This window comes from Eulemur rufifrons, chromosome 29 (genome assembly GCF_041146395.1).
Source record: "Eulemur rufifrons isolate Redbay chromosome 29, OSU_ERuf_1, whole genome shotgun sequence".
NCBI classification, from domain to species: Eukaryota; Metazoa; Chordata; class Mammalia; order Primates; family Lemuridae; genus Eulemur; species Eulemur rufifrons.
Genome location: NC_091011.1, coordinates 7,918,336 through 7,944,046, shown reverse-complemented (window position 1 = coordinate 7,944,046; position 25,711 = coordinate 7,918,336). Strand labels below are relative to the sequence as shown.

The 25,711-nt window shown below is 41.9% G+C and overlaps 1 protein-coding gene and 1 pseudogene across 1 annotated transcript in view; both read left to right on the top strand.

The window, feature by feature from the left end:
- Positions 1–2,602, top strand: part of ABCA13 (ATP binding cassette subfamily A member 13) — a 459,896-nt gene extending 457,294 nt beyond the window's left edge. Inside the window, 3 exon segments of the mRNA XM_069462020.1 lie at positions 371–476; positions 1,706–1,843; positions 2,507–2,602. Coding sequence (XP_069318121.1) covers positions 371–476; positions 1,706–1,843; positions 2,507–2,602 — 340 coding nt within the window.
- A 14,897-nt stretch (positions 2,603–17,499) lies between these two features.
- Positions 17,500–19,618, top strand: LOC138377061 (heat shock protein HSP 90-alpha-like; annotated as a pseudogene).
- Positions 19,619–25,711: the final 6,093 nt, after the last annotated feature.

Genomic DNA, 25,711 nt, shown 5'->3' with positions numbered 1-25,711 from the left:
CTTGAAACAATAAAGCCAGCAGTAATGCTTCTCAGGGTTAGTTTCCAGCCCAGCTTCTGACCTCATCTAATTTAGTTTCTCTCACAGTTTACAGTTTCACCTTATCTCTTTTATCAACTAGATGTTGATTCTAGGACTTGCTGACTGTTATTTTTTTAAGATAAATCAGTGTGTCAATATACATAGAATGACAGCAAACTGCATAATTGACTTACAATTAATATCTGCATATTATATTTTTGAGAATCTAAAATATCTCAAAAATTTAGAATAGTTAGATCCTTTTCCTGCCTTTGTATAAAAAAATCTTAAAATTTCCACATCTTAGGTAATATAGTGGTAACCATTTTTTATTTTATTTAACTCTCAGGTTTGGTGATGGTTATACAATCAAAGTTTGGCTCTGCAAGGAAATCAATCAACACAGCACTATTTCTGACTGCCTGAAGCTCCATTTCCCAGGAATCCAGTTTAAGGTAGTGTTAATATTCTGTATTGCTTCTTTGTTTTCAGCTAAAAAAACCTTGCAAATGTACCTACCCTTTTTTCTGTTTTTATTCTATGCTGCTGTGAAATACTGCCTGTTGTCCTGGCCTCATTGCAAAGTACAGGCCAGGGCTTCCCTACTTAAAATAGCACAGAGGGCTGATGCCGTCTGACCACTCTGAAGAATGCCGAGCCCATGGGGCTGCTTGTTGGATTGCCCAGAGCAGCCTGTGATTACGCGTCACTCCTCTTGTTGTGGGCTCACTTCCATTGCATAGCTCATCTAATTTGGGATGGAAGATTGTAAAAGTTAATTTCTAACATATATTAATATTTGCTGCGGGGTTTATAGACTTGGTGTTTTCATTTAGAAGAAGATCCCTGTTCTTGGGATTATAATCCCCTTCAGACTTGATGTGATCAAGTGTGGTCCCTGAACCAGCCCCATCTTCATCACCTGGGACTTGTTAGACATGCAACATCTCAGGCCCCAACCTACTGAACTTGAATCTGCATTTTAACATGGTGACCAGCTAACTCCTATGCATATTAAAGATGGAAAAGCACTGTCTAAAATTCTTTTGGATAACTGTATGATGGTAGTTTATCATAAATTTTGACAGGTGGGAGTCCATAAAGTAGCTATTCCCTACTTATTTCAACAACAATCATTGAGTGAAATCCTACCATGGAAGAAGCATGCTGTGTAAAACACTATCAGTCTGATCGAGTACCACTGTGAACAAACCTATAAAATAGATATCATTTCCTCCATTGGCACACATTAAAACAAGGATCAGAATGGCTAAATATCTTATCAAGAGTTGCTAAGATAATGGTGAGGACATCTGAGAGTCAAGCCCAAGTCCCATTGTGAAGTTCAGGGCACCTTTGTTAGGCCACATTAACTGCCTACATCGTGAGTATCTGCAGGAGGTCTTCCCCATGCTCATGGCAAGGTGGGGGCATACCAGGGCACAGAACAGCAACACAACTCAGGTGAATGCTGTTTATCAAAGATGCCTGATGGTAAGTTTTCGTCAATAAGCATTCATCGGAGACTCACGAAATTAACCTGCAGCCCTAGCTGACGTTTATGTGTGTGGTTTGAGAAAACATAACTGAGTGTATCAGCCAGTTAAACGTAGCATGAGATCAATTTTGTTTAATGATTGCTAATCATGTGATACTTGTTATTTTTTTATTATTTGGCTTTTAGGGACAGCACCTTAATTTACTGGAATATCATGTGCCAAAAAGATGGGGATGCTTAGCTGACTTGTTCAAAGTTCTGGAGAACAATAAGACCTTCTTGAATATCAAGCATTACTCCATTAACCAAACCACTTTGGAACAGGTATAGTACCTTGAGTGATTCAGCAGGTTGCATTTTGGTCTGTGTATCAGGCCTAATCCAGCCAATTTTTTAAACTAGCCAGACTGCTTCTTCAGCTCACCATTTCATTTAATTAATCTTGTTCAACTTTACAAAATTCTGATAAGAATGGTGAGAGTTAGGAGATTTGTTTATCGTAAGCCCTTCACTCAAGATACATCTTCAACAGGACTTTAGTTTGTTCATAATTACATTGGGCATTCAGGAAGTTAAATCCTGTCCCAGTAATCTTCCCTTATCCACTTTACTCAGCCCCCAAAAGGCTTGGGGGCTCCACTGTAATCAAATAATAACTAACTTTGGGGGAAATCATAAGGACTTGATCTACTCAGAGTACCAGAAACGTAAAAATACATCACAACTTCTTTCTAAACCCATGCGTAAGGTACTGAGAACTTCCAGGTGATTTATCAATTGTCCAGAAATATTTATCGTTCCTGGAGTTGTATCTTCAATGGATTTACACGTTTATGATGATTTAGGAGGGGTGATATGAATTAATGATTTCTGACCTTTAGTACCAGTTGGGCAGCATTTGGAGAGGGTATTTCTCCCCTTGTAATAGTTGAGACAAAATGTTGAGAGTTCTTATACATTAACAACTATTTTTCTTATTTCTTACAGATATTTATTAATTTTGCTAATGAGCAGCAGCAAACTCCACAGCCTACTCATATTCCATCCGCTGATTATCATCACCCACATCACCTGCCCATCTAAGCACTAAAAGAAGAAATTTTCCTAAGGAGTTTAAAGCCTTGTCTTTACAAGTAATAGTCAAGGATCGAACCAGCAGGTGCACAGCTAAGGAGCTGGAGGACATGCTCCCGGCAATCAAAGTTCCTTCTCTCTTTCATTTGCTATTTTGAAACTCTTTTTTAATTGATAACCAGCAAACGAAAAGGTCCTTCCTCAGCGTAGGCTGTCGGGGGATTCCTCCAATACGTTTACTCTTTTTGCCATGCCAGATGGACACCAGCTTCTTTGTGACAGAGGCATGAATGACTTGACAGAGTCCAGACTGAGAGATTTGGAGCTGGAGTGGCTGTCACAGGTCGAGACTCCGAACATCGCACTTCACTGTGGAGGAAACGGAGCTCTCCCACTGCCCTGCCCTGCTGCCCACGGTTGAAAATCCTCCCTGACTTACTTGTGTAGAAAGTGGTATCAAGAATTGTTTTCTATTTTTGTCATCTTCTTTACTAGATATGCTTACATATTTTTTAAAAAAAATTAATGATTTAAATGCAAACTTTTCCTAATAGTAAATGACATTATATGGTACGACAAAACATTGCCAATTATTTTTACATATAAGAGATTTAAAAAAAAAGAATTAAAAAGGTTTTCTTTGTCAACTCTTTAGCAAAATTAAATTAATTGAACTAGTTATTCTGAACCATTTATAACAATTTTACCAGAATCTCACAAATTATAATTTTATGAAAGTATAGAAAAAAACAATGTAAATATATTTTATTTGGCTGAATTTAATAGCAAAACTGCTGATTTTTGTTATTCTAAGCCAAGGGTTTTCAAATTGTGGTGGTCCCCGTACTAGTCACATTGTCATCTCCTGGGAGCTTGTAAGAAATGCAGATTCTGAGGCTCTACCCCAGACCCAGTGAATCTCAAACTCTGGGGCTTAAACAAGCATATTCCCATTTGAAAACCCATGACCTAAGGAAATAGCTAGTAACCTATACAAGCAAAATCAGCACAGTATGTAATAACTAAACATTCATTTTCAACTTAAAAATTTCTAAAAATTATTCCATTTTTCAGAATTGCTGTCCTCCAAGTATTTTCAAATATAAAGTGCTGAGATGTGGCTCTCAAAGGCTATATAAACTTGATATTTTGTATGTTATTCTTAGTGAAAAGTATAACACCAGTCTGGCTACATTTAAAAATAGTTTCTGGTCATACATTCCTCAATATTCTTTTAACAACTTTTTTCCAAACCTTCAGTGGAAGACCACATCAATCCCATTTTACCATTGACCTTATTCAACACTAGCATTGAGTATAGTAACTTGTGATCAAAGGAAAACACTCCCTTGTTACATTTCCTTACTAGAGCAAGATCTCATTAAATCTTTCTTTCCTAAATATCATTCTATATCAGAGATATTTTTTTAAATGGTTAGGATTAAGCCAATCATGGATAGCTATGACACGAGTGATTCTGATTCTCATGTTGCAAGTTAGGGTTGTATGATTTTTTTCTCCAATTATAACATAGTCTTATTGTCAAAATAAAAGATGTAATATTTTTTATTATTGTTGAATCAATAAATACCAATTTATGAAACATGAACATGTTTAAACTGCAGTAAATAAATGAGATGTGCTTTAGTTTAACCCGATTCTTGTAACGTAATTGTGTTTTTGCCAATATATTTCCCTGCATCTTTATTTGTGTCTTTAGGGATCCAATTTAATTTAGGCAAGGAGGAAATGAAGCCACTCCAGATCTTTTAAAGCTTGAAAGGTTAAAATTTAATTGAGTTCTACTCTGCTATGTTCTGCTCTGAGGGGTTCTTTTCTGGTTTGAACTGCTTGTATTCTTAAAGTTTATACTTCAAGGTGTGCCTTTGAACAATAAACAGGAAGAAAAAGAACCCAACATGCTAAAACACCACATCCCAGAAGACTAAACACGAAAGGTCAAATCTTATGTTAATGTTGAAAATGTCATTGCATTTATAAGTACGCAGATATTTTATGCCTTTGGAGTTAAACATTTGTCTTAAGACCTTTGGGCTTAAGGTCACACAACTGAGACTTTTAAACAAACTACCTTCCTTTGAAATCATTTCAAATAGAATACTTTCTAAGACAGAAATAAAACGGTGATTATTTCAGTCCCCATAATCTAGCATTTATTATATAGTTTATCTTTACTGAAATATTTAAACAGATGATGATATTTGAAGTCCTCATGCAAAATCATGATTGTAAAAGACAAATAAGAGGTACATTTTAGAATAGTAAAGACTAGGTGGCTTAAGGTTATAGATAGTTTTGTTTCATGGGCATTGAATTGAAAAATAGCTCAACATGACCACTCTAAAACATCTTACAAAATGCACACACACAATCACACACAAACCACAATCCCCCTATGTGAGCACTATGAGTGTTCATGAGAATTACATGGATGTTGGCTTAATCACAAATTTTTCTACTCAGCTGGGGGTTATAGACATTTTAAATTTTCAAACTGGCTTAACCATGTTCTTCCTTTGGCTTTTGCTTTGGTCTGTTGCACAATTTCAGTTCAGTGAATTTTTATTTATGGTATGTTATAACACAGTTTCACACACTTGAATAGTTCAAATCCCTTTCAGACATACACACACATACGTATGCACATCACACATACAGAAACACACATGCACATATTGCGCACATACCACAGAATCAAACACACAAACCTTTATTCTTTCAGCTAATAGTTATTGAGCCCATCCCCATGTATCGAAGTAGGTGATGGGTACTATAAACATGAGGGTGGTGGACTAATAGATAAAAAAGCCACAATTGTTGTCCTGGAGTAGCACACAAGCCGGTGGCAATGGCAAGGTGAGATCTACAAGCAACGAATACTCCCTGCTATGAGGCCACAGAGTGATTCTGTCACCAAGGATATAGGAACAAATTGTGGATGTAGGAACAAACTGGGTGGGCCTTTACAGGTGGAAGATGGGGAAAATGTCATCTGAGGCCAAGGGAATATCAGAGCAAGTCAACAATATTTAACGAGCAATGGATATGTGCCTATTACTTTGGGAGTAGCTAATTCAGTGGTTCCACAGGCATCAAGACTCCAAGTATATCATTTTTAGAATTTCCCTTGCTTTCCAAGGTGGCTGCTAGAGCTCTAGCTATCACAATGTTCAAAGCAGAAATAAAAAGAGAAATTCGACTAAGAGGATAAAAGCACACCTGTTTAAAGAACTTTTCCAGCAGCCTAACCTGCACATTTAGCCTTATATTACATCATCTAGAAATCTTCACATGGTCCTAACTAGCTGCAAGAATGTTTTGGCAATGTAGTCTTCAGCTAGGCTTCTGACAAAATGAAATGAGAGTTTTGATTCTATGCAAGAAGAACCAAATTGGTACTGGATAGATGGCCAGCAAGCAATGTCTACCACAGGAAAGCAAACAAAATTTTGTGGCTATTTTGCAGGGGCACGGAATGCACTTAATTTTGGAGATGTTGAGTAAACTAGGTAATGTCAAATTATGTGGCTATTTTGGGCAATCCAGGTTCTAAAAGTGTCACTATTTTCAGAATTAAAATTATATGTTAAGATCTTTAGAGAAAATGCTATTTATATTTATAAACCTTACTGTCAAATTGAATGCAGTAGATAAAGAGAAGAAAGAATTTTATGGATATTTTCCATTTGGGCTAAATAAATAGCATTGTCATTTTCTCACAGTAAGAATTCCTACTGAGAACCTTAATGGGTAAACGTCTCCTGCTGGAAAGGGTTTCAGTGCTGGAAGAAGTCAGAAACATTTTTCTTAATTATTTGCTATTGCTTGTCATCACAAAAGAGACATTTCACTGTATTTCACTATAAGTGAATCCATCACATTTTTTTCTTTATATTATAGTGTTTTAAAGAAATACTCTTTACTTTAAAGTGTTTTAAGAAAAAATGAGGTCCACGGAGTTAAAGATACATCTTAAACCTAGAAAAATTCACTGGTTAAAAAAACACATCTAGAAATTTTATGAACACATTCTTTTTTCAAATAGAAGGAAACATTGTGAACAACATATTTGCCTTTGCATTTGTGTCCCATGGGTGTGGATTTGTTTTGGTGAATTACATGTTAGTGGTGGGGTTTCATTCGGTCAGTGGTTTTGTTCATGAGCTATTGTGAATACAGCTCAGGTAAACCCTTTGTGGGTGCTGTGTTGGGTGATGAATCTTCAGTGCCTACCAGTGTTTGCCTATTCCTTTGAGAGTAGCTGAGAAAAAGCCCCACTACGACACTTGCACTCAGTGTCATAGTGGGTTTTTTTCTGCCCAAACATAAGCAAATGGAAACATTGTTTGCCTCGGCATAAACCAAAGTGAGTTAGGGTCACAAGCCAGGACGTGGCAGCACGTCCCGGGGGAATTTCCTAGGCTGGTGGTCAGGAGACCTGGATCCACTACCCATCGGACGTAGGATCTGCTCTATTACGCTTTCATTTTCCTCTCTTTTACAATAATGAAAAGATCTTTAAGAAGCCTAATAAAATTAGCAAATCTAATTTTTTTTAGAAATAAAACATTATAAGAGAATAACATGAAAATGTTTATGAAAAATATTTGAAAACAGATGAAATGATGATATTTTTAGTAAGCAATTAAAAATCAAGGCTGCCTCAAGAAAACAACAGCCACTCTAGAAAATGACTTGACGGTAAAATGTCATCTCAGTACATCCCCACCAACACCCCGTCCCAAGACAGCAGGCCCAGATGGTTTTACGAATGCATCACACTAAAGGAGATGAACTCTCTATCATACAAACTACTTCAGAAAATAAATTCTCTCCATCTCATTTTATGACATCCCGTATAACCTTGGTACAAAAACTTGTCCAAGAATAGAAAATAAGACAATTATAGAGCAACTTAATGTACGAACATGGATACAGATATATTAGTACATAGAATTCAGTAGTGTATACAATATGTCTCATATCAAATGTGATTTATCTAGAGAATGTCATTGTATTCAAAGGCAAGAATATGCATTGTCTCTAATGAAGAAAAAATATTTCACAAAATAGATGATAACCTCTATTAGAAAGCTAGGATTACAAGATAATTTTCATAATCTGATAAAATCTATCTAATAATATTTAAGAAAGTTTAAAAGCTGAAGTGTGTTATGCTCTGAGAATATGACATTTCTTTCTCTAGAATCTTTCTCTTTTGATTATTTCTTTTCTCTCTTGTGTATCCATTATCTCTTCTAGAGCTGGACCCTTCTGGCAACATTTAAGATGCTTTTTTTTTTTCTCCCACTTTATAAAAGACTCTGCAAGTGCCACATCAGTGACAACTCAGCAATCCCATTGAGCGTCCACTCCATCTCCTTCCGGCCCTGCAAGCAGTCTCGGAAGACATTTCTGTCTCACTGCCTCGAGTTCCCCTCCTCTCACTGCCCCTGCTGTTCGCTCTGGCCACTGCTCCCTTTATGCCGCCAGATCCACCCTGGCTCGGGTCACCAAGGGTCTCCATCTTTCTAAGTCCAAGAGATACTGTAAAGCTCACATCCACTGCCCTCCCTGTTGAAATGTCTTTATTCCTTGGATTCCATGACTGTACACTTTCTTGGTTTTCTTTCCCTCTTTTTAATTTCATTTTCAGGCAAATGTTCCTTCACGCGGCAGTGCACTGCGGGGGCTTTGCGGGCCCAGTTCTTTGCCCTCCCAGGCAACCCCTTCCTCACCAGTGACCACCACGGGCTGCAGTTCACAGATCACTTTCTCCACAGCCCAGAAATGCACCAAAGCCCACTTGGCTTCTCCACTCATGTCTCAGGGGCTCATCAAACTTACCAAGAGAACAAATGAATGTATCTTCTCTCCAGGGCAACCCATCCACCGCCTGTGTGCTCACCACGTCAGGGAACATCACCGCACCCTTGCAGCTCCAGGGGTGGGGCTGCGAGGGCTGTCCTTGAGACCTGCTGCTCCCTCGTGTTCCGGGATCGGTTCTTTACAAGTCATGGTGATCTTCCTTAACGTCTCTGACCGACTTTTCCCCGCACCTCTTCTTTCGTTGTCCTAATGAAGCTTCCGTCATTTCTCACTTGGACAGTAGTTTTACCATAGCACTAATATTTTTAACTAGTTTCTCTTTATCTAATCTAACTTTTCCTGTCTACCATCTGCCATCCATGTTTTTGATGGGGTGATTTTTTTTTTTTTCCATGTAAAGCCAAGAATGTCACTCCTTTGAGCCTTCCCAATGCTCTCAGGATAGAGAAAACATTTTCAACAACGCCTGGAGCACCGTAACTGGCCTGTCCTGCACAGACCTTCCCCGTCCAGCGATGGACCTGCGTCCGCCTTGCGGTTCTTCCAGCAAGCCGTGCCCCCCTGCTGTAGAGGACGCTCACGTGCGATTTCCTGTGCTGTGTTCTCCTCCTCGCCTAGTGTCTACCAGCTAACTTCCTCACGCTTCGTGTGTCAGCACAAACGTCACTCCTCATGGAAGCCCTCCTGAACACGGCCCCGGGGCCTTCCCGCTAGTAATCCCTCTCATTTCACCCCGAACATCTGCTTCATAGCAAGCACCGTGATTGTAAAACGACTTGTGTGCAATTATCTGAAACGTGTTTATCTCCCCCGCTAAACTGCAAGTTCCATCAGTCCAGCGACAGCGTTTGTGTGTGTGTGTTTTCCTCTCTCCATCTTATTCCCGGCGTCTGGCCCCGAATGAGTGATCAATAAATACCTGTTGGAACGAATCAGTGAATGGGTGACCGAGCATCGATTTTCCTCTCAGAACAATCCAGGCTTCCCTGGGCCTCCACGGTCGTGTTTCCTGGGGAGGCCGAGTCAGCAGCAGGAAGTGTCGCTGAAACACCAAGAAAGTCAAGGAAACATTGACCGAGAAAGTGACATTTGAGCTGGTGAGGGAGCTGATTACAGCAAACAGCCACGTTCTGAAGAGAGAAGTGAGTCCTGAAAAGGCGCAGAGGTGAGAAGAACTTGAAATGTTTGTACCATGCATGTGAGGAAATTCCAGGGAAGGCAGATGAGGGTCAGGCCCTGAGCAGCCCAGGGACCTGGACTCGCCCTGCAGACCTGCAGGAGCAGACAGGGAAGGTTGGCAGCAGGGCCGTACCTGCATAGGTTTGTAATTTAGGGAGAGAGGCTGCCCTCCCGTCTCCCTGTGTTGTGCATCTCGTGAGTGTTTTACAGAGCAGCCCCCGGTGGGCCCCATTGACAATCACCTGCCATGTTCTACTCAGCCCTCCTTGCTGTGCCCGATTAGCTCTCCAGAGTCACACTCAGTCACGGAAGACCTGTCCTCCCATGTCCCTTGCTGCCCTCCGGCCCGTCCCCCTTCCTCCTTCCCATGCAGCGTCTGCCCCCGATACCCGCAGCTTCCAGCCTTGCCCCCAAGCCGGGCTCTTGCGCAGCTTGCGTGTGGCACACGCTACTTGCTCCGCCTGCCAAGGTTTGCCTCTTGTCTTCCAGGGACTGTTTCTCAAGACGCATTACTAGTTCCTCTCTTAGCTCTTCCTTGAAACTTTCCCTGGCTCAGACAGAGTTAATCGTGACCACGTCTGAGTGTCTTGATTCCTATACATGTCTTTATCATTAAAAAGTATAATCTTTCTTATTTATTTCCTTGCAGATGATAAAATTTTCCAAAAATAAGTTCAGAACCAGTTGCAACATTGTATATTCCCAGAGCCTCATATGTATGAATGTTCTTGTAAATGTTTGCCGAAGGAACCCATAAAAACAACAACCTGCAAACCTGCACAATCACCACTCGGGACGACTGCTCGAAACTAGCAATAGCGAGGCAATGACTTAATCAAAGTGAGAGACTGTCATTTCTTGTGAGGCTGTGTGAGTTCTCAAAACAGTCCTGCGCACAACACTTTCAGCAACGCTCACTGATACAGAGATGGTGTGCGTCACCCCATGGCCCTAGGCTGTAGGAAGGTGTCCTGGCCATAAAAGCCTCAGCACAAACCCCACAGTCATCTGCAACATTGGAGTCCCTGTCCTCCAGAGCTGCAAGGCCACCTGAGTTATTCCTGTGCTTTCCTTGAACACTCTACACTTATTCACTGCTTTCTAAGAAAACACTTGCACATTTTAGGTGCATGAAAAGTGTTTCCATTTTCCTTCAGTTTATTCAAAGTGAAAAATGTGGGGCCATCCCTCATGTAACTGTAATGCCCACAAGGAGAAAAAATGCCCTGACTTCAGGTCCCAGGAGCCCAGAGCTGTTTAATGGGGTCACTGGGACACATTCCCACACACCAGCTTAATCTCATTTCCTGCAAGCAACTTGGTAGCAAGATCTTAGTAGAAAATTGGCACCTCTAGGGAAGGAAATGCTTTGTCCATGACATATAAACAGAAAACACTGTTATTACTGATATGATACGGATAATGTATCCTGTGTTTGGTTGCAAGGGGAAAAGGGACACTCATCTACTTTAAAGATGATTTGCACAGAGATACCCAAGTCATAGGTGGAACTGGAACTGGAAACTAGATGCGTTTTGGAAGGAATTTTCTTGTAGGACTTGGAGTGTGGTTACTGAAGCTTATGAGACAGTCAATGTCTCTAGCAGGAGGTCAGCGTAGGGCAGAATAGAAATAAATCCAGGTGTCCAGGCAGCCAGAGGAAGCACAGCCACATGTAATAGCAGCCCCAATAAGAATCTCTCTCCACCCTGAAATTGCCTGGCTGCTGGGCCGTGTCCGGAGTGGAGGGGACAAGTCTAGATCCTGAAGAGACCTACAAAAGCATGGGATTTGTGATGATGGAAGAAGAGAGAGAGGCAGAAACTGGGGACCCATCAGGCCTCACTGGGATAAACTTTGTTTCTGAGTCTTTCTTCTTAGATCTCAACTTTTATTTTTCTCCACTCCGCCATTGCCCTCTGAAATGTCTTCAATCCCCTTTTAATTTTCCAGTTTACCCTTTTATCTTTCCTCTAGTCTTTAGCACAGAAAACATAGAGAACAACTCTTCTTTTAGTCCTTATCTTATTGCACCCTCTTAACACTGAAACATCGGGACTGAAAACAATGAGATAATTCTCAGTTTGGAATTTGCAGCTTTTCTTTTTCCAACTGCACCCACAACTTGACTTTTGTTTGATTTTCCCATTTACCAATCAGTATAGCTGTGATGGTCTGGATGTTTGTACCCTCTTCCCCCTAAATTTTATGTATTGAAATCCTCAAGGTGATGGTTTTGGGGAGGCGGGGCCTTTGGGAGGTGATTACGTTATGAGAGTGAAGACTAGTGCCCTTGTAAAAGAGGCCCCAGAGAGACCCTCACCCTTCCCATCACCTGAGGACATAGAGCAACATCACCTTCTACAAGGAAGCAGGCCCTCTCCAGATGCTGAATCTGCCGCTGCTTTGATCCTGAATTTTCCAGCCTCTAAAACTGTGAGAAATGAATTTTTGTTGTTTATAAGCCACCCAGTGTATGGTATTTTGTTATAGCAGTCCAAATGGACCAAGACAGCAGCCATACAAATTAATTTACAGAAAAAATAGCACTGAATATCTTGCTCAGAAATGGAGTGGTACAGAAAAATAGGGTTTGGAAATTAGACTGGGTCCTATATCTTGGTTCTAGAACTGCCATAACAAAGTACAACAGACTGGGCAGCTTAAAACAGCATAAATTTATTCTCTCACAGTTCTGGAGTCTAGAAGCCCAAGATCCAGGTATTGGCAGAGCCACCCTTCCTCTGAGACTCTGGGTAGAATCTTTTCTTGCCTCTTCTAGCTTCTGATGGTGGCTGTCAATACTTTGCATTTCTAGACCAGAAGACATGTCACTTGACTCTCTGCCTCCATTGCCACAACCTGGCATTCTCCCTGTATGCATCTATCTTCACATTGTGTTTTCCTTCTTTAGAAAAAAATAGTTTTTGTTATTATGGGTACATAATAATTATATACCTTTACAGGGTACATGTGATGTTTTGATACAGGCATACAATGTGTATTAATCAAATCAAGGTAACTGGGGTATCCACACCTCAACCACTTATTTATTTGTATTAGGAACATTCCAATTCCATGTTTTTAGATTTTAAAGTATACCTTAACTTTTGTTGATTATAGTCACTTTGTTTTACTATCAAATATTGTCTGCTCTATCTAACTATCTAACTATCTAACTATATTTTTTCACCCATTAGCCATCCTCACTTTATCCCCCACTCTGAATTACCTTTCACAGCCATGGTAGGAGTCATTCTACTCTCTGTCTCTGTGGGATCAATTGTTTTAATATTTAGCTCCCACATACGAGTGAGAACATGCAAATTTGTCTTTCTGTGCTTGGCTTATTGCACTTTACATGATATTCTTCACTTCCATCCATGTTGTTGCAGATGGCAGGATTTCATTCTTTTTTATGTCTGTATAATATTTCATTGTGTATATGCACCACAATTTCTTTATCCAGTCACCTGTTAATGGACACTTAGGTTGACTCCAAACTCTGGTTATTGTGAATAGTGCGAGAGAAACATGAGAGTACAGATCTGTGTTCTGTATCTGATTTCCTTTCTTTTGGATATATACGCAGCAGTGGGATTGCTGGGTCATATGGTAGTTCTATGTTTAGTTTTTTAAGGAACCTCCCTACTGTTCTCCATAGTAGTGGCACTAATTTACATTCCCACCAACAGCCTGCGAGCGTTCCCGTTTCTCCACATCCTTGCCAGCATTCATTATTGCCTATCTTTTCGATAAAAGCCATTTTAACTGTGTGTTTTCCTTTTCTTATATAGATACCGGTCATTCTGGATTAGGACCCACCCTAATGGCCTTGTCTTAACTTGATCTGCAAAGACCATTCCAAATAAGGTCACATTCATGAGATTCATGAGTGCTGGGGGTCAGGGTTCAATGTATCTTTCGGGGGACACGCTTCAACCCATAGCACACGCTGTCACTTAAGCATCTCTAACGTCCATTTTATTAAGCTGGGGTGATGACGCCGACCGCATGGTGCTGCTGTGAAAGGAAGTGAGACGGCAAACCCAAACTGCTCCTGAGTGAGTGACCGGTATTCACACCCAGTCCCCCCGCCCACATGGGAAGGTGTGGGCTGCCTTCCCCTGATGCCCCCTGTCTCTCCCTTTTCTCTACCTTCTTTGATGCTACATGAGGTGTAGAGGACAGTTCAATAATACATATCTCAGATTTACATTATGGACAAACCTAGTTTTAGTTGTAGATCTGTCTAAGTATCTACTAGGAATCTCCCTTTGAATGACCTCAAGGCCTTTAAACTCAATATAATCCAAATCAAATACATGGACTGTCTTGCCAAACCTTGATCCCTTCCAAACATAACACTCATGCTCTTAGAACTCACACTGTAATTCAAGGATGCGATGAGAGTTATTTGGGTACTTCTATTCCTCTCACTGTCCACACCCAGTCCATTATGACGTCCTGTCCACTTTGCCTCCCAGACCTTCCCTTCCTATCCCTCTCCCCTGCAGATGTTCTGGTCCAAGGGGCCTTCATTTCTCACAAGGCTGCTGCCTCCCAGCTTTTCTGCCTGTGCACCTGTGGCAGACAAAATAATGACACCCCATCCCTGGCAGCTATAAATATAGTAACGTCCATGGCCAAAGGGACTTTGTGGATGTCATTAAGTTAAGGACCTGCAGATGGGGAGACACCTGCTTTATCCAGGTGGACTCAAAGTAATCGCAGGGGTCCTTGTCTGGCACGAGGGAAGCTGTAAAGACACAGAGAGGGGGTGTGTCAGAGCAAATAATGCCATTTCTGAGACTCAAATCTGATTACGTCATCTCTCAAGGCCCCGGGAACACCCTCAAATTGCTCTAGTGATTTCTAATTCTTCCCGAAAGCAAGACTCGGGTAAAACTCCCTGACACATCCTCGCATACCTGCCCACACTGGTCTCACAGCCTCACACAGCACCAAGCCCCACTCGCTCTCCATATCCTCGGCACCAGAATCTTCCAGTGCCTGGACCTCACTGCATTCCTTCCTGCCAGAGGACATTTGCTCATGTCCTTCTCTGTCCTCAGAACGGCCGAGCAGCCCCATCATGACGTTTCTGTGGTACCCTCTTCATATCATGCACGTTCCCTTTTCAACCCTTGTCATCGTTGGCATTGCTGCTCCACATTTCTTATTCTTTAACTTTTGTCTCTTTCTCTACCTGACTTTAAGTTTACTCCTCCATAAAGTCAGGGACAGTGCTTTTTCTCCTTATTCTTCCTTTACTTCACTGTATTCCCAAACGCTAGCCTACAGCGTGTGTCACTGTGGGACCTGAACCTTATGTGTTGAGTTAGAGCATGCACAGAACCCCAGGAATGGGCAGTCTTGAGCGTGTTTTATTGCTACCTGTACTGCCGATAGCATTGGCAGCCTTGTGATGTATTCAACTATATGAAAATTACTCCGAACTGACAATGTTTCTACCCATCGGATACAAGATTAACTTGCATTATCATTTTATGTATTTAGGAAAGCTATTTTTTATGGAGTTATCATCATTTGCATGTCGGGACATTTTGAGGGGCTGAAGTCATAGGAAGTGCTAATGTTAGTGTTTCATTATTTCTTTTATCAGTAGCAATACATTCCCAATGTTGTGTTCTAAACCTTTATGTCTCAGGAAAGCAAGTTAATATAGGTAAATAAAGCATGAAAAATTAAAAAGAATAAAATAAATTTCTCATCAGATGTCAATAAAAGCATAAAGTGATCTTATCTTCTCCTTCACCAAATTCAGTCAGAAACCAAAGGGAATATCAACTATCCAGAAAGATTGAATAAAAGGCTCCAAGTCCAATTTTGGCTTTAAAAATAGGACATTATTTTAAATGCCCACAGCACTTACAATTCTTTAGAAATATTCTGTCTTTTTATGTCATCATGTGTGGGAGATGGCTTTCCCACACAGGAATAAACCTGGTTTGTGCCCTGCTATTAATTTTTTCTTGTTCAGAGAACTGGGACCCACTAACGCCTGCTAACCCAACCCACTCAGATTTTCCCTTTAGATGAGAACGGAGACAGGCTGGGAGGCTGGGGGTGTGTGTTCCAAAACGTGGCCTCCCCTAGGAGCAAGGCTCTCCTGGACCTCTGGCTGTGGAGGGGAAGTTGGTGTAGGGCGAGGTGACAGAAGTGATGTCTGTACAACCAAAATCTCTGTAGTGCTGACCCAAAGTCTCCAAATGAAAGGGGACCAAAGAGAGAGGCTGTGATGACTGAGTTGAGATCATCTAAGAAGAGGGACCACTCAAGGCAGCTGGGCAGAGGGAGGGGCAGGAGCTTGGGTTGTGTTGAGGGGAGCAGAGGTTTGCTGCTTCATGATCTTGACATTATGCAGAGAACAATTGCTGCACCCCACTGTTCCCCAGAACTTGCGGGGGTTCTTTTAATTGAGTATATTGTTATGGTAACAAAGGGGTTAGTTACAAACGGCCCACCCAATGGGATGAAGGACGCTGTCTAAGCAGCAGCTACCCTAATGCACAGGCTTGGGTACAGATACAAAGCGAGCTGCTTCACGTGACAGCCTGGATTTGGGACCCGCTGCGGAAGAGCTTTCCACACTCGGGAATGGGAGAAAAGGGAAGAAGCCTTTCTTTGACATCAGGGTGTAACAGAACCAGGACTGTTCACTCTCCTTGCATGGGGCTTGGAGGAGTCAAGCAAGCTGTTGGCTTCTGAGTGAATTCCTCTGTGGTCCAGCAGAACGGGGCCAGTCTGGTCTGGCTCTGTTCTCTCAGACATTAACTCAGCCCAGTTTGGAATAGTTGCACATTTTCTTGTTCTATATCCTTTTTCCTTCTAGCCAAAGCCAGTTTTTACTGTATCTAGGTTATGATACAAATAATACATTACTAAACTAAAATATAAACTGTCATAAATGAGTGAGATTATGGTTTGTTGACCGAAATTAACTCTGTTGAGACAGAACTAATCTGACAAAGGTTTATTGGAAACCAAATGTGGGAACCAGCCGGGGAAGACACACCAACAAAGTTGGGAGTGTTCGGGGGTCTGTTACAAGTTGGAAGGCTTTTACAGGTGAGTTTAGAAGAAGGGGAGAGGACTCCTCATGCTGGAGCTGTCCTTTTTCATTGGAGGGTAGAATACAAAACTTACAATCTTGGCTGCAGATGGCAACATGCAGGCTAAAATGTCTATGTGCAAGACAATCAGTAAAACTTCTAAGTCAGAAATAAATCAGCGTCCCTTTCAATATCAGTAGGAGACACATTAATCAGTACATCAACAATGAGAGGAACTCATGATAAGATTCTTTCCTCAGGGGCAGGATGTTGCCATGAATCACAAGACCTCAGTTTGGAAGTCTATTTGTTTTTAAAGCAAACGGCCACATGTGACCTATAGGTCATCAAGCTGAGACTCAGGGTGGATCTCTAAGGTGAAAAGCATGAGTTTACACCCTTACATGTTTTAGTGTAGGGCGGGACACCATAAATTGTTGAAGTTTGTTGGAGGAGGTTGGTTTAGAAAGTTTAAAACTTCATTTATTTTCCTGTTCAGTTAATTTGTGTCAATAAGTACATTAATTTAATTAATGCTCTTAGGAGACAGTGTAGCAACGAGTCCTGAGCTTCATGGAAAAAGGAGAGATCTTTTTTAAATAATGCAAAGTAGGTTTATTTGCATGGCAAAATGAGGATTAGGATAGGAGATAAAGTTGCATCAGCGTCCTGGTGCTGCTGTGGTGCCTGAGGAAACCCAGACCCAAGACCAACCCCAACTGATGGCAGAGGAAGAGTTTAAGATGTTTGCCTTTCAGGCAGAAGTTGCCCAGCTGACGTCATTGATCATCAATACTTTCTACTGAAACAAAGATATTTTTCTGAGAGAGCTCATTTCAAACTCATCAGATGCTTTGGACAAAATCAGATATGAAAGCTTGACAGATCCCAGTAAACTAGACTCTGGGAAAGAGTTGCACATTAATCTCATACCAAACAAACAAAATCGAACCCTCACTATTGTGGATACTGGGATTGGAATGACCAAGGCCGACTTGATCAATAACCTTGGTACTATCGCCAAGTCTGGGACCAAAGCATTCATGGAAGCTCTGCAGGCTGGTGCAGACATATCTATGATTGGCCAGTCTGGCGTTGGTTTTTATTCTGTCTATTTGGTTGCTGAGAAAGTAACTGTGATCACAAAACATAACTATGATGAGCAGTATGCCTGGGAGTCCTGAGCAGGGGGATCATTTACAGTTAGAACTGACACAGGTGAATCTATGGGTTGTGGAACAAAGGTTGTCCTCCATCTGAAAGAAGAACAAACTGAGTACTTGGAGGAAAGAAGAATAAAGGAGATTGTGAAGAAACATTCTCAGTTTATTGGCTATCCCATTACTCTGTGTGGAGAAAGGACGTGATAAAGAAGTCAGCGATGATGAGGCTGAAGAAAAGGAAGACAAGGAGGAGGAGAAAGAAAAAGAAGAAAAGGAATCTGGAATCTTATGACAAGCCTGAAATAGAAGATGTTGGTTCTGATGAAGAAAAAGAAGAAAAGAAGGATGGTGAGAGGAAGAAAGAAGAAGAAGAAGAAGAGGAGGAGGAGGAGGAGGAGGAGGAGGAGGAGGAGGGGGAGGAGGAAAAGTACACTGATCAAGAAGAGCTCAACAAAACAAAGCCTATGTGGACCAGAAATCCTGAAGATATTACTAATGAAGAATATGGAAAATTCTGTAAGAGCTTGACCAATGACTGGGAAGATCATTTGACGGTGAAGCACTTTTCGGTTGAAGGACAGTTGGAATTCAGAGCTCTTCTTTTTGTCCCAAAATGTGCTCCTTTCCACCTATTTGAAAACAGAAAGAAAAAGAACAACATTAAGTTGTATGTGCACAGAGTTTTCATCGGGGATAACTGTGAGGAGCTGATCCCTGAATACTTGAATTTCATTAGAGGAATGGTGGACTCTGAGGATCTCCCTCTAAATATTTCCCGTGAGATGTTGCAGCAAAGCAAAATTTTGAAAGTTATCAGAAAGAATTTGGTCAAAAAGTGCTTAGAGCTCTTCACCGAATTGGCAGAAGATAAAGAGAACTACAAAAAGTTTTATGAGCACTTCTCTAAAAACATAAAGCTTGGAATACAGGAAAACTCTCAAAACAGAAAGAAGCTTTCAGAGCTATTACAATGCTATACATCTGCTTCTGCAAGGACTATTGCACCAGAAGGAAGGAAAACCAGAAACATATCTACTATATCACAGGTGAGACGAAGGACCAGATAGCTAACTCAGCCTTCGTGGACCGTCTTTGGAAGCATGGCTTAGAAGTGATCTATATGATCGAGCCAATTGATGAGTACTGTGTCTAACAGCTGAAGGAATTTGAGGGGAAAACTTTAGTGTCAGCCACCAAAGAAGGCTAAGAACTTCCAGGAGATGAAGAAGAGAAAAAGAAACAGGACAAGAAAAAAACAAAGTTTGAAAACCTCTGCAAAATCATGAAAGACATCTTGGAGAAAAAAGCTGAAAAGGTGGCTGTGTCAAACTGATTGGCGACATCCCCATGCTGCATTGTCACAAGCACATATAGCTGGACAGCAAACATGGAAAGAATTATAGAGCTCAAGTGCTAAGAGACAACTCGACTATGGGTTACATGGCAGCGAAGAAACACCTGGAGATAAACCCTGATCATTCCATTATTGAGACCTTAAGGCAAAAGGCAGAGGCTGACAAGAACGACAAGTCTGTGAAGGATCTAGTCATCTTGCTTTACGTTACTGCACTCCTGCCTTCTGGCTTCAGTCTGGAAGATCCCAGACCCTTGCTAGCAGGATCTACAGGATGATCAAACTTGGTCTGGGAATTGATGAAGATGACTCTACTGCCAGTGATACCGATGCTGCTTTAACTGAAGAGATGCCACCTCTTGAAGGAGATGATGACACATCACTGATGGAGGAAGTAGACTAAGCTCTCTCTGAAGAATGACTTGTATACATGTTCAATACTTCATTTTATCTGATAATATGTTTTCAAGGATTTTTTAAATTTATTTTTAACATTTAAAAAATCTGTATGGCATGACAATAACTACTTTAAGGGGAAGATAAGATTTCTTTCTACTTCTAAGTGTGGTGCTGTGATACTTTAGGCACTAAAGTATAAAGCAGAGCTAGTAATGCTTTTCTGGTTTCGCATTGGCTTATTTTAACAGATGGAGGTAAAAAGTGTTGTAAGATGTTTCTAACCTCTGTTAACTTTGTGGCCTAGAGTGTTTAGCTGTCAAGCTGGATTCCTTAGTAGACCAAATCTTTTGTCACTGAGTATTCCAAGATATATATTGATGTTTAGAAGAAAAGTATTTGTTAAATGACTTGAGTTCATCTTCTAGAATCTACTTTTTAAACTTTTCATCACCTTGTAGTTTCTGCATGTACTAAGTCTCTAGAAATAAGTATGTTTAAAGTGCAGCAACTTGATGAAACTCTACACAGGGCTTGTTTTCCAAAGAAAAAATATTATTTAGAGGAGCAAGATTATAAGCCCTCCCCATGCGTGTTGTGAAGCTGTTTTGAAAAGTGAGGCTTCTGAATGGCAATGTGGGACCTGAGTCACAATCCACTTAAAACTTGTAACAAATACAGATAAGTTTAAAAAAAATAATAAAAAAAAAACAGAACAAAAAAGGATAGGGGATAAAAAGAAAACTGGAGAAGCACAAGACTCTAAAGTAGCTGACTCTGGGCCTACTACAAAGAGAAACCTGCTACGCTGCCTTCAGAAGTTAGGTCTCCTTTCCCTCTTGCGCAGCAGGCTGTGCAGACAGGCCTCCCTCTGTGTGTGCGTGCACACATACGTGCAGTCCCCGCAGGGTGGCTATCAGTGGTACTATCAAAATTTCTATTTAGATAAGTAAGCAACAGTGTCAGAATTTAAGGTCAAGGACATGCACTTACACACACATATACATATACATCGCATTTGCATCATTGTAGGTATTTCTGTGATTCGTATCTTTGTGCCTTAACCTTTGTGTGCATTTCAGATTATTTTCTTAAAATACATTGTCAGTAGATTTTTAGGTGAAAAGCAGGAACATTCTCTGTGTCTTTCTACATACAGCCAAAGGACCACCCAGAAAACTCGCCCTCGTCCACACTGGGCTTGGATGAAATCTGTGCAGCAGGCGGTGGGGGTGTCCTCTCAGAGAGGCTTAGGGTTTGGTGTTCTGACTCTGGGGAGCTGATTAAAAGGGGGTCAGATAAGGCAGGCAGCAGGGTTTACGCTCTAGCTGGGCCACAGGAAGTGATTCTGGTGTTCTCACACGGAACGATGGTGAATGTGTGGTCAACCAGAAAAGCCATCAACTATGGAGGGGTTGATGTTCATTAAAGATGGAGTGTGGAGAAAGAGGAAACATACAAATCCTGAGGGGACCAAAATTTCAAAGAAGAACAAAGGAAAAGGAGCACTTGTTGAAGTGTGAGGACTGAGCAGAGGTGGAGGAAAATGTCTGGACAACTGGCACAAGAACCGCAAGACCGGGCAGGAGAAAGCCAAGGAGGAGCTGGGACGTCCCGCTGCCGTCGCTAAGATGGGTCCCTGCCGCACACACAGTCGTGTGCAGGGAGGTAAAAGCAATACTGTGCCCTGAGGCTGGACCTGAAAAATTTCTCCTGGGGCTTGGAGTGTTGTACTCGCAAAACAAGGATCACTGATGCTGTCTACGGTGAGTCGGTGAGTCCAAAAACGGGCTGGTCGGCACCAAGACCCCTGGGAAGATCTGCTTGGTGCTCCCTGGAGGGACACTGCACCCGCGGCCGCCTGAGTCCCACCGTGCACTGCCCCTGGGCTGCAACAGGCCGAGCTGACTCCTGAGGAAAAAGAGATTTGCAACAAAAAAAGGATCCCTCTGCAAGGGTTTCAATGCCCATGCCAAATATGGATTGTGGCATCTGAAGGATTTCCAATGGCCTTATATCTGATAGGCCATTTTTGAATATACTGCACTTGAAACTTTCGCTCTTAGTTCACAGATAAATGAATCTCCTTGCATCCACTCTTCAGTTTTCCACGAAATATAGCCATAGGCACCCTCATCTGCTCCCTTTCCTTGGGCACAGCACCACCTGGAAGGTGAAAGATATTTTCACAAAGGTGGCATACTTCCTCCGTGGCTCTCTGTAATAATCAATAGCAAGGATATTTTCTAGATTTGCAGGTGTGTGCGACTGGATACACCTGCCACTGTATGTGCAACACTTATAGGGGACAACCAGGTAGAACAGGTAAGAATCTACTGATTCTCAGCAGAATAGTTCTATTGCTACCGCTCCTATGAGTGGACTGATTCATTCTCTCACCATTGCAAAATTTGCCCACAACGATTCCCCACTGCTCCCAAGGTAAAACACAGGCACCCTTGCAACTATGACTTTCTTTGTTCCTGGCTGCCTTTGATGGTGGAAATGGCCAGCAGTAGAGTTTCTGGCAGTAGTAGGAAGAGTGGTGCTTTCCAAGAGATTCTGTAATATATTTTGGCCATGTCAATAGGCTGAGTGTGTTTTTTTGTTTGTTTGTTTGTTTTTTGATAAGGCCTCACTCTGCTGCCTGGGCTAGAGTGCAGTGGTATCATCATAGCTCACTGCAACCTCAAACTCCTGGGCTCAAGCAATCATCCTACCTCAGCCTCCCAAAATACTGATATTACAGGCATGAGCCCCACCTGGCCCTGAGGAAACTTTTAACGATCATGGCTTGGCTCCAGTGAAGGCCAGGGCAGCTCTGTTAGTTGATGCAATAATAATAACAACAATAATAATGGACCAAAGAAAACAGGGTCATGAAAATTCACCCTTCCATCATAGGAATGCTACAAAATGTTCCAGAATAGGCTTCCAGCAGGTGAACCCAGGAAGTCTCCAGGTGGGACTCTGTTGGGTTCTGGTGTCCTCTCTGACTGTGGTCCTTACGCCTGGAAGGCCATGCAGCCCCTGGCTAACAGTGCAGTAGAGCAAACTGTAAGCAGGGCAAGAGGTAGCACCAAGGTGACTGTTTCATCTCCTCTCCTCCTCCTCCCCTTCCGCCGCCAGGGCTCCCCACTTGCTTCTCCCGTACGCCGGATTTCCAGAGCCCTGACTGCCTTCCCAGGCATTGGCAGCTACTTCACTCCCCCCATACATTTGTCCACCCTATGGACTGCTTGTGGGGTTGTGTGCTCCGTGGCTGTCAGCTCCACAGTCACCCAGTCCTTCTATACGTAGGTGTGTGGGGGTGGTGGGTGGGAAAAGAGTTTTGTTAATAAGAGCAGTAGAGATGGTTGGTGCCTTCTGAGATTCAGCAAGTAGGAAAAACTGCTTCTAGTTAGAGGTCGGGGAAATACTTGTGGAGGAGGAACCATCTGCCTGGAATAAGAAGGCTTTGGGACAGGCTGCGGCGACAACAGTAGAAGGCTCAGAAGCAGTTCCCTGCCGGGCAGCATGAGGAGGGGTGAGAAGTCCCGTTTAAAGGGACAAAGCACACATGTGTGCCACTGGGTGCCGCATCCTCAGATGTCGCTTTTCTAAAAATTGTGCATGTAACTTGCTCTCTCCCTTTTTCGCTTTGGAAATGCTTGTCTCTTTTTCTAAATTATGATGTCAGTTGCCACTTGGAAATCTTAGTGTGATAGGAAGAAACAAATGCATTTAACTGTCCCCATCTCCTGGCTCTTCCTTAACAATCTCATCTTTGCGGTTCCTCCAGTAAATCTATCTGGACAGCAGCATGTTATTTTCTATTTCTCTTCCATTTCTCTCAGATCATTTTGAAATTTTCTCAAAGTGATTTCTTCAATGTTCAGTGGATTTTTTCTCTTGCTACTTGCCTATAATGTGGGAAGCATCACAGAATTAATGATTTTGTGATCACTGGACCATAAGAACTCACCCCTTGTATATTTGTTTTAATCATTCCTTGTTTTTTAGAAAGAAAGCCAGTAAATAAATAAAGAAATTAGAACATTCTCTGGAGTTTCACTGTGGCTCAGCAGTCCTGAAAGAACATGTCCTGCTGTTTTTACTTGTTCTGGAGTGTACTTGATGGTTCTCTGGGAATTCACTGCCCATCGAGTGTGAGAACATTGCACCATTCAAAAATCCATTGCTCAGGGACATAAACTCATCTGAGAGCGTTTACTCAGCTATTTTCTCATTAGTCTTGAACGTCCCAGAAGCTCCCTCAGAGAAAGCTTAAATGCTTGCTATTTAAACTATAAGTATACAGCAATGATCTTTCCATTTTGTCAAAAACTTCCAATGGCTGCTGGCAGAATTAGCTGTGAAACAAGAAGACAAATGAAGGAGCTGGGACAGAAAGCATTAGAGTGCAGGATTCGGTGTGGGTATTTGAACATAATGTATGGAATAAAAAGGGATTGAATCATAAAGTTGAAAATGTTTATGTTGTGTAGTAGTCCTTCTTTCCAAGCATAAAATTGGCCATGCTGTTAATTTTCCATTGATATTTCTTTGATTAAATATTTAACAAATGTTAATTAAGTGGCTATAGTATGCTGAGCACTCCAGACACAAACATGAGTAAGCAGAGTATACTGCTGCAAGGGTCTTACAGATTATGCGATACGGAACAGCAAGATTTAGGCAAATGATTTTGATAATGTGCCAAATAAAGATATGTGCCTGGATGTTTCCTCCAGCTGGGGAGCTCTCCGTGCCTACGTGCACGCCAGGATTAACGTGTTTATTGCAGTGGGATCCATCACTGGAAGCAGCACCCAGATGGCTGAACATAGGCAGCCAAGTGCAGTCTGGACAGTGGCAGGAGGGCGAGTGGCCAGACTGGCTGGAGAGCATATGAGCCACCATGGAAGTGGTACGGAACAGCCCTGAAGAACATGCAACAGGAGGACTTTAGGTGCTCGTAGCATTTCCTTCTTTGCTGTGCAATCTTCCATTTTCATGTGCCAAGGACAATTAGAAGGGCAATTGCAAAATTGAGTTGGTTAATTGTTGAGGGTTAGGGTCGAGACATGAGAACCCCAGGAGTGGGACAGGACTTGGCCAAAGAGCAACCTGTGGATGTGTCAGTTCACTGAGCAAAAGCTGCTCGACCTTGCGGGGGACATTCCACACATCAGGGATGTCTGCAAATGGAGCCCCCTTGAAGCCCAAGGGCTACAGCCTGGATGTCTACAAACGGACCAGGCTTGTAATCCGAAGGTAGAGAGAAAGATCAAAGGATGTCAGCCCAGCAGCTAGGAGCAGTTTGCTAGTCTAAGCCTGGGGCAATGTTCCTATCTCTCTCCTGAGTTCATGTCTCAGTAAATGAGGAACTAGATAAACTAGAAAGAAGTACATGGTCTCTTTGTTCCCGTTTAGATTATACACTTTACTGCTAACTCACGAGTTTTTCACGTCAAATCATTATAATCTGTAACATGAAAAAGAGAATAAAAACGGGTGCTAGATTTCAGTCAGTACGACCTGGCTCATGGGAATGCTGGTGGTCCCTTGACCTTCCCACAGCCTCTCACCTTACTTTCTGTGTCTGTGTCTTTGTCTCTCCCATCTCTTGCAACGCACACTGCCCGGGGACCCGGTTATATCGGGGGCATCTCGAACCCTCAATAGTCAATGGATGAGGAATCCTAAGGGAAGAATAAAGAGCTTGTCCAGCTCTGTGCAGGGAAGCAGGGAAAGCACCATGGGATGAATTGACTCCTGAAATATGAATCTCGGACCAATGTTTTATCTTGTTTGAAATGGAGCTCTCATCAAAATATGTTATAGATCTTTGTGTATCTGTGTGTGCTTGCACTCATCCCTGAAAAACAAAATCACAGGCTACATTGACATGTTTTGGTTTAGATAATGAAACTACTTTAACATAAACTAGATAACAGATAAGAGAAAATTTTTGTTTTGGTTGAGAACTGGGTGAGAACAATGTTCTGTTTCTGATTGTATCATTCAGATTCCTACAGAAAAGAGAATTCATTTTTTTTTTTAGGATTCAAATAGAGGGACTTTAAGAAACAGAACAGTTATAGAGGTGAGGAATTGG